This window comes from Dictyostelium purpureum (assembly GCF_000190715.1).
Source record: "Dictyostelium purpureum unplaced genomic scaffold DICPUscaffold_43, whole genome shotgun sequence".
NCBI lineage: Eukaryota > Evosea > Eumycetozoa > Dictyosteliales > Dictyosteliaceae > Dictyostelium > Dictyostelium purpureum.
In genome coordinates this window covers 109599-119887 of record NW_003519380.1, presented here as the reverse complement: position 1 = coordinate 119887, position 10289 = coordinate 109599, and the positions used below count along the sequence as shown (strand labels likewise).

The 10289-nt window shown below is 22.2% G+C and overlaps 3 protein-coding genes across 3 annotated transcripts; 1 reads left to right on the top strand and 2 right to left on the bottom strand.

The window, feature by feature from the left end:
* Nucleotides 1–1153: 1153 nt before the first annotated feature.
* DICPUDRAFT_76298 (uncharacterized protein) lies at nucleotides 1154–1845 on the top strand (the record flags this gene model as incomplete). Its single annotated transcript, XM_003285316.1, has 2 exons — nucleotides 1154–1678; nucleotides 1741–1845. 2 exons carry the CDS (start codon nucleotides 1154–1156, stop codon nucleotides 1843–1845), a joined length of 630 nt encoding a protein of 209 aa, XP_003285364.1.
* Nucleotides 1846–1985: 140 nt separating this feature from the next.
* DICPUDRAFT_93905 (uncharacterized protein) lies at nucleotides 1986–5877 on the bottom strand (the record flags this gene model as incomplete). Its single annotated transcript, XM_003285294.1, has 6 exons — nucleotides 1986–3386; nucleotides 3471–4509; nucleotides 4580–4919; nucleotides 4993–5517; nucleotides 5591–5642; nucleotides 5738–5877. 6 exons carry the CDS (start codon nucleotides 5875–5877, stop codon nucleotides 2120–2122), a joined length of 3363 nt encoding a protein of 1120 aa, XP_003285342.1. The 3' UTR covers nucleotides 1986–2119.
* Nucleotides 5878–6960: 1083 nt separating this feature from the next.
* On the bottom strand, nucleotides 6961–8533 carry DICPUDRAFT_149244 (uncharacterized protein; the record flags this gene model as incomplete). Its single annotated transcript, XM_003285293.1, has 2 exons — nucleotides 6961–7741; nucleotides 7899–8533. The coding sequence occupies 2 exons, from the start codon at nucleotides 8531–8533 to the stop codon at nucleotides 6961–6963; spliced, it is 1416 nt and encodes a 471-aa protein (XP_003285341.1).
* Nucleotides 8534–10289: the final 1756 nt, after the last annotated feature.

Below are 10289 nucleotides of genomic sequence, written 5' to 3'. Positions count from 1 at the left end.
AAATAATCAAATCAAATATATAAAAAATATAAAAAACCCTCTGTAAATACTGTATATAAAAAACTAATAAAAATTGCAAAATTTAAAGAGAAACTATTCACTTTAAAATTTAATACCATATAAAAAGAAATTTCTTTCTTTAATGTTTATTTTACTTCTTTTGTGTTTATATTATTTTTAAAAAACAATGGTCTGATTTTATTTATATAAATCTATATTATAATTTCGTGTTGAAAAAAAATAATTTATAAACCATTATTTTGTAATATTATATAAATTTTTTTCCATTTGTTTGTGTTTGTTTTCTCATAGTTTTTTTCTACCATTTGATATATAATAATAATAATTGTATATATATACTCTACCATACAGATCCTTCATAGATTTTAATAGTTCAAAAATTTGATAAAGGGTTTTTTTTAATACTGACCAAAAAAAAATAAATACAAAATAATCTAATTTTAATAATAGATAAAATAAAGTTAATATTTTTTTAATTAAAAAATGGGGGGGCGTGGTTTGTAATTAAAATCAAATTGATACATTAAAAAAACACAATATTTAAAAAGGAAAGATGTGTGGTTATTTGTTTTGTTCGGTTAAATTTATCCCATTTAATTATATATCAAATTAACCATTATATAACTCATCATTCTCATACACAAAAATACAAAAAAATAAAAATAAAAGCATGTTAAATTTTTTAACCCCATCTTAATATAAAAAAAACAATAGTATTATTACATATATATATATTTATATATTTATTAATTTATGTGAAAAATATTTTATATATTTACTTGTATTTGAACACAATTAATGTTTATATATATATATTATCAAATGCATATAAACAGTAAAAAAAAAAAAATGAAATCATACAATGCATAAAAATTAGAAGAAAAAAAAAAAGACTATATTGTGTGCATGTGTTTATTTTTTTTTGTGACAAGTTTTTATTCAAACACAGCCACCATTACTGTTATTTATTAAAAAAATAGTAATTTAATTTATAATCCATAAATAACCATCATATAATTATATATTATTATTTTATTTATAAATTATTTATTTATATTTTTCTTTAAAAAATGATAAAAAATATTTTTTATCTTTATTTCATTTATATTATTATTATTATTAAATATTAAAAATGTTCATAAACCCAAATAACTCCTCAACAAAATTTAACTATAATAATTTTAATAATAATAATAATAATAATATTAATAATAATTTTAATATAAACAAAATTACAAATCAATATGATAAACTATTATCAATAAATCAAAATAATAATTTTAATCAATATAAAGAAATAAGAAAAAAACTTTTCACTCCCAATCAAAGTCCAAAACAAGAATGCTTAAATAACTCAACAAACCCTATAAATAAAGCAATTCCATATATTGATATATCATCCCCAATGCTTCATCCCAATAACCAACAATTGGATCAAGAAAAAATAATATCGAGGCTCATGTTAAGTACAAAAGAAGATGATGATGATATACCACCCGCTATTACTCCACCACCAATTTTTTTAAATAATGATAAAATTAACTTGAATAATAATTATAGTAATAATATAAATAATAGTGATTGTAATCATACTAACCAAAATAATAAAACTACCATTAATTTAAATAATAATGAAAATAATATATTTTTAGATGAGGTAAATATTGACTATTTAAATTATTTTAAACCATCATAATATTAATAATTTTTTTTTATTAGATCCATCTTTTTACAATTTCTTTAAGAGATTTCGTTAAAAAAAGTCCAAGAAAACAAATTAAAGATGATGAAATGAATATTGAAAGTTTTTTTGTGGGTTTTTAATAATTACTTTATTATCGAATTTCCAACAATTATTAATAGTTTTTTATTTTTCTAAATTCTAAAAAAAGATTCCCTCTAAAAACAAATCAAAAAAAAAATTATAATGGAAAAAAAACTGGAAACTAAAAAAATATATATTTATTAATTTAAATATACTATAAATAATAAAATTTTAATTTAATTTTTCTATAAATATCTTTTTCTTTTTTTTTTTTTTTTATTTTGCCCTTTTTTTTTATTTTATATTTTTTTAAAAAAAGATATATTTCTTTTTTTAAATTAATAATTTTTTATTTTTATTTTTATAATTTAAAACATAATCCTCTTGAGCTATATTTGAGGCTGATGGTGATAAATGTCTTCTTAAGAATTTTATGGTGAAATCTGGGATTAAAGCTATAAATATCATAATGATTACCATACAATAGAATTTGAGTAAAGCCAAAGCAGTCATATAAACCCCATACATATTTGGAATTTCAGATAAAATGGCACTATCGACTAAACTAATGACTAAAAATACAATCATACTGCACCAAATACCCAAATGAACAATAAAATTCCAATGCTTCATTTCGACCGCTGCTTTGAGGAGGATAGCGAGTACACCAAAGGTCGAAACAAATGAGCCAGCAAGTTCTTTACCACCAATTTTACCCCAGTGATTCATAATATCGTCTCCATTTAAAAAGAAATAGAGTCCAAAAAAGAAGACTATACTGTGATATAAAGCGCCAAATAACCAAGAGAAAATACTTCTGTATGAAAAGAGATGACAATTTTGAACTTCTTTGTATAATTTTGGATATTTAGGAATAACACGTTCGTTTACATCTTTTTCAAAGAGGGCCATAAAGTATGGTGGAATAGAAGTCATTAAAATATTGAATGTTGTTACAATCCATGAGTCATAGAGGGTCATTGATGTCCAACCAGAGTAAATAGAGAACCAAAATTGACAGAGGAAGAATGCCATATTCTTGTAGAAAGAATATTTGATACATAATGTGTTACGAACCATCGAATATCTTCCGTGGACTGTAATTAGACGTGCTAAATGTCTAAATCTTAATAATGAATAATCGGATGCTCTAGCGGCTTGTGAACCTTCGTTACCATGAATACCAACACCAATATGGGCCTCTTGAATCATGGATACATCATTTGCACCATCACCAATGGATAAACAAATCTCTTTGGTAGCTCTTTTAACTAAACGAACAATAAGTGCTTTTTGAAGTGGGGTAACTCTACAACAAACTACTGAATGACACTTGGCAGCAATCTTTAAAAAGTCTTCACTATGATCTTTTAATACAAAAACAAGGGTTTCACCATCAATAACCATTGAAATTTCTTGTGGAACTTCAGTTGATGACATTGGAGTAATATAGTTTTTAATTGCTTGTTGAATTTGACGTTGGCATTCCTCTGTTGTGGTTGCATTAATAATTACAATTGGAATTTCTGGTGTTAAAAGTTTACATGAATAACCAATATTAATAGCTGTTTCTTGTTTATCACCTGTAATAATCCAAATTCTAAATAAAATTAAAATTAAAATTATTATTAATATTTATTTACTTTAAAAGCACCTGTATATATAAATAATGTAAATAACCTACCTAATACCAGCTTTAAGAAGATAATCAATAGCTTCTGGAACACCTTCTTGAAGTTTATCTTCAATAGCAGTACAACCTACTAATTGGAATCCACGTTCAATTTGATCATTTAACTTTTCTATTTCGACTTCACGATCGTGAATTAAAGTACTGGCATCGTGATAAAGTTGGGACCAATTATCATATTCTTCTTGAGATATTTCACGTTTTGCTAAAATTAAAGTACGTAAACCCTCTCTTGAGAAATCTGTGATATGTTCTTTAGTTTTTTGTAGGATTTCAGAATTCTTTTCTTCTTCAGAGAGACGTTCCATCATAATTGAATCGGCACCTTTAGAATAAAGTATGATTTTACCACTCTCTGGATCTCTTAATAGGATAGACATTCTTCTACGATCTGAACTAAATTCCATAATTGCTAAAAGGTCATAATATTTATCTTGGGCAAAAACTCTAATTTGAACTTGATTGGTGGTTCTGTTAACATAGGTAAATTGATTATTTCTAGCGCAATCACAAAGAGCAATTTCATCTGGACTTTGACTTTGATATGTGATATCACCGCTCATGTCGTTTACTTCGGATACAGCAGCATGACAGAGTGACATATTTAATAAGAATTCTCTAATTGGGGCTTCGTTCTCGGATGGTGATTTATCTGATTGAATTAAATTACCCAATTGACCATTTAATGCATCATCATACATAACACCATTGATTGAACATTTTGAAAACAACATTTTATTCTCTGTAAGAGTACCTGTTTTATCACTGAAAATATATTTGATGAGTGCTAATTCGTCATTTAAATTTGAATTCTTAACAGACATATATTTGTGTGCAATAGATGCTCCTCCCATAGCCATTGATGATTTTAAATTGCTTAATTCTACATCACCCAAGTCTTTATCTTTATCATTTAATTCTTTTTCGTCGCCTCTCATCAAAGCAATTTCATATTCCTTATTTTCCTTGTAACTCATTCTTGTATCCCATTCCATAAACTTGGCTTGTGAAATTTTAACAACTTCGAGGGTTACTAAATATCAAAAAAAAAAAAAGTTAAAATCTTTTCAAATTTCTTTTTTAATTATTTTTTTTTTACTTACCCATTAATGACATTGGAATTAAAAATGAAAGAATTGCGAAATATGAAACAAAGTTTTTAACGATAATAAAACCTAAGGTATCTTCAACGGCCTCATCCATAACTCTCCACATATACCATGACTCTCTTGCAGTTTTCCATTCGAATCTTGAAGCCAAAACGGTTGCAATAATAACTAATAAAACTTTAAAGCAAAAAATACCAATTACAGATTTTCCCAATCTCTTTTCAACTTTACTGAATTTACTTGGTGGATTTTTTTGATTTAAACTTAATTTGGTGTCTTTACCACAATATAATACAACACCAATAATACTTGGTGTATTTCTTAATTTTGCACCCTAAAATAAAAAAATGAAAAATGATTAGTATGTTATATCAATAAATATATTAATATTATAAAAAAAAACTTACTCTTAACATTAATTGTTTTTCATTGACTGAAAAAGTAGTATTATCATCATTATTGGTAACCTTGCCTTTGAATTTATAAAGATTATTGTTTGGAAGTTCGCACTCAATGTTTGCGTTGAGTGATAAAACTTGCTCTTCTGTTAAGTTGTATGATTCTTTGGCAGCTTTAAACATTTTTAAGTTGGTTTCACCATCCAATTGTGAGGTTTCGACATAACATACACCATCCTCTAAAGTGGATGTTAAAACTAAAATATCTGATGGGAATGGTTGATTATCTTCAATTTTAATATAGTCCCCAACTTCAATATCCTTACTTCTTATATTTCTAAACTCGCCATCTCTATAAACTTTATATTCTCTGTAATTAGAGTCTTTATCGGATTGGAATCTCTTAAAATCTTCGTATGCTTCTTTAATAGCTGTAACTACCAATACAAAAATTAATGGTAAAATTGATGTTACTGGTGATAATGGTGATACTTGTGGAATTAATGTAATAATACAAATTGCTAAGAAATAAATCTAAATAATAATTAACAATATTAATATCTTTTTCAAATTTCTAATATCTATCTGCTGCTAATTGTGTATTTACATTGGTAATACGCCTGAATTGTTCATACAAATTCTTAAATAAAAAGTTATATCTACAAAATAAATAAATTTATACATTAATATTTTAAAAATATATAAAAATCATTATTATCATTATATTTTAATAAATTTATATATAAATAATTACCTATTATATTTTGTTGTAGAAATTTCATTTGATTTGTACCCTTTATTTTTATTTAAATCTTCGGTTTTGCTCGACCTAATCTCGACGATCGGATATGATGGTCTTGCTTTTTTTCTTCTTAAATTTATTCTCATTTTCATTTTTTTATTTTAAAAAGAAAAATTCGATATAATATTATTTCCTTTTTTTTTTAAAAAAAAATAAAAAAGAATGAATGAAAATAAAGAAGCTATAAAAAAAAAAAAAAAAAAAAGTAATTAATAATTCTAATTCTATATATTATATTACAACTATTGTTATTTGTTATTGCTATCGTTAATAATAACAATTAAAAACGAAAATATAAAAATAAAAATAAATGCAAAAAAATAATAAAAAATAATAAAAAATCGATTATAATAATTATTCCATGAAGGGTGTGTGTTTGTATAAAAAAAATAAAAATTTTATTTTATTTTTTTTAAATTTTATTTATTTCATTTTTTATTTTATTTATTTGGTAAAAAAAGAGAATACCCAATTAGTTAATTAATTTATGACTAAACAGATAATGCCACTTACAAGAATTTATATGATTATTTATAAATAAAAATAAATAAAAATGATAAAAAAAAATACGTTAGAAAAATAAAAAATATTTTTTAAAAAAAAAAAAAAAAATATTCAAAAAAAAAAAAATAACTAATTTTTATTTAAATTATTTTTTTATGATTTGTGCCATTTAGTGCCATGCGATTATGAGATTGATGATTTTTTTAAATGTTTTGAGTGTAAGTAAAATAAAATAAAAAAAAAAAAATTCAAAAAAAAGTGAAGTGTAATTGTGGTTGTGGGGTTAGTGTTTTGGTGAAATATCTTCGTGTGATAAGTTTTTTTTTTTTATTTAAAATCATTAAAAATAAAAAGTTTTATTGTTCTCTTTACAAAAAAGAGTTTGTTTATTATAAAGAGTAGAATCAATATTTAAATTTTATTTTTAACTTTGTCTTTTTTGTTTTTTATTTTTTATTTTTTTTGTTTTTTTTTTTGTTTTTTTTTTGTTTTTTTTTGTTTTTTTTTGTTTCGAGATTCGGGATTTTTTTTATTTTTTTTTATTTTTCAATTAATTAATTAAAGTTAATTAATTAATAAATAAATTAATTGAAAAATAAAGTGATTGGATATCTTTACATCTGCATAGAGTTATTATTATTATTATTATTATACCTATTATTATAATAATGTTATTCGATCCAACCAGAATCTAAGCCTATATTTGAATCGTAGATTGAATATTCTCTATGTGAAGAGGCGATATTAAATTTGTTTAATACTAAATCGTTTTTACAAGATTCAAATCTATCCATTGCAGTTTCTTTACCAATTGAATACATTCTTAAGGTTACAAATCTTTCTTGATAAGATTCTTCAACATGAACCTTAAAGGAGTTTCTTGATAAGTGACCATTATGATTTATCATTAATTCTTTTAATAATTTGAGATTATTATTACCTTCGATAGTTGGGTTATTATCGTTAATATTATTATTATTATTATTATGATTAATATCTTTATCGTTTGGAATTAACAGTTTAATGTGAAATTCAAAATAATTTGATGGTGATAATAGTTTGTGTTTGATATCATTTTCCGGTACACCTTTGCATGATGCCAAAATTTCAATTTTAACTCTTGAGACATGGTAACCTTCTAATAACAATTCGAATGCGATTTGAAAAGCTTTTAGTTGAACTGTATGGAAATCACCAGAATGATGGGATGAGGTCATCATTTGTTTACCATAAACACCCTTTGATAACTCTATTAAAATTGATTTTAATTTTCTTTTAACACAAAATTCTTTAAAACTCTTTACAAATTCATCATCTTTTTCTTTCGGTTCATCTGTTGGTTGATGTTTTTGCGGCGGTTGCTGAATTGACACATGGATTTCGAATGTGCCTTGATATAAATGATTTCTAAGCATATCAATCATTTCTAATACACTTTTATTTGAGGACTGACTACCAATATAATAAAAGCCATAGAGCTGATGAAAAGTATTTTTAAAGCCTTTTGGTTAAAATAAAGTTACTAAATATTAAAGTGTTTATTAGTATTTTATAATAATAATAATAAAAAAAAAAAAAAGTAATAAAAAAAAAAGTTATGAATGCTTACTCCCAATCCTTATTTTCAATTGTTTCAATGTTATCAGCTGAACCAACTTGGTGATTAATGAATACTTTATTGAACTGATTGCTTTTACATAATACCATTGTTGATGTAATTATTGAATGGTTATTGCCAAGCTGATTTAAAAAGCTGGGTAAATTGTTTTTGGTGAATAAATACCAATTTAAGTTTATTGGGTTTTCGGTAATAAATAACTGAATATCTTTAAAATAAACGGTATCATTATTATAATTATTATTATTATTAAAGTTATTTATTATTTCTTTTATTAATTTATTATTTAATAATAGTTCTTTAAATTTATTATAATTATTATTATTTGTGGTAATGGTGTTTAAAGTTTCTTCTTCATTTGATAATATTGTTTTTAAAATATCAACAGATTCCGTATTATTTGATTGGATGAACAAATGATTATTAATATCTGTATGATTACCATCCTCTTCTATTTGAGTTTCTAAAATTTTTTTAAATTCTGACAATATCATTTTAATATTATCATATTTGCTCCTTTGTTTTATGGTGGTATCGACTGTTAATGTTTCTATAACTGCACCTTCTTTTGAATATAAAGAAGGTTCAATATAAACTAATTTATTAAGATTATAACAAGATGACATTATTATTGTTTTATGTGTTTTATAAAATATAATTGTTGATTTTTACAAATGAATAGTTATAATATAAATAAAATATTTAGTTTATATACAAAAAAAAAACATATTCTTCGAAAAAGGGTATCATGAGAAAATAAAATAAAACAAAACAAAAAAAAAAAAACAATATAATTTTATATAAGAAATATATGAGAATCTATTTTAAATACTAATAAATAAAATTCTAAATCGTGTGAACATTATTATTTGTCTGTGATCGCTTGCAGATTAGAGAATTTTGTTGTTGTGGGTGTTTTTGTGCAAGTGGATTTCTTTTATTGATTTCTTTTTAAAAATTTTATTAGTTTTAGTTAGTATTTCAATGAAAATTAGATAAAAAATTGAAAAAAGAGAAAAAACAAATATACAACAAACCAAAAAACAAAAAATATACAATCCTCATTTTAAGAAAAATATTAAAAAAAAAAAAAATTAAAAAAAAAAAAAATTTTAAATTTAAAATTGAAAAAATTGGAAAAAATACGAAAATAGACAATGTTTTTTCTTAAACCACAAATATATAAATAGTAATTACATGAATAATTATATATATCTTTTAACAATTAAAGTCTCATTTATTAGTATTTTTTTATTTGAATATTTTTATTTAGTTTATTAAGTTTATTTATTATAATAAAAAAAATAAATAATTATCATTATTATGAATAATTTATTAACTATTTTAATAAACTATCATTATTATTAATAATTTATTGGTGATAGCAATAATATTTCTAACTGCCTAAAAAAAAAAACAAAAAAAAAACAAAAAAAATATATTTTTTTTATTTATTTTTATTTAATTTTTTTTTTAAAAAAATAATTTTTTTTAATTTTTTTTTTATTTTTAATTTTTTTATTTCTTTTTCGTTAAAAAAAAGCCTCCATAACCCAACGTTATTATTTTTTTTTTCCAATCACTCAACGAGACCATAGACAATTATTATTCACACTTAAATATTTCTAGTACAAACAATTATTTCTAGATATATTGTTTTATTTCATTTAATGTAAAGTATTTGTAATTTATTGTTTAATAAAAATAAAAAAATAAAATAAAATAAAATAAAATTAAAAATAAATAAAATTTTTAATTAAAAAAATAATTTAAAAATAAAAACTACAATTGTAGTATAATAAAACTAAATAGTAATAGAATACAAATAATAATAGTAATGATAATGATATAATAGTAATAATAGTAATAATAATAATAATACTACTATTATTATTTAGTTATTAAATAGTCATTATATTGTTTTATTTAAAATAAAAATAGTTTATAATAAACAAAAAAAAAAAAAAAATAGTTAATGTTAATTGAAAAACATGTATAAACAAATCAAAAACTCACATACACTCGTTCACCAAATTTAAACACTTATACACAAATATCATTATCACAAACATAAACTTTTTTTTTTTAAAAAACAAAAACAATAATAAAAATAGATTTAAAAATAAAAAAACATACATTAATAAACAAATATAGAAATTCAACCACGTTCACCATACATTATATAACCCCATATTCCACCATTTAAATAAACCGGTAGTGGCATCAAATCAATTTATATTGTGTGTTGTGTGTTAAACAGATTGTTTTTTTTTTTTTTTTTTTTTTTATAAAGGGGGGGTTGTTTGGGGGTTGGGTTTTTTAAATAGAGTTATTGTAAATAAATATTTATTTTATTTGTTTTCCTATAGACATTTTTTTTTT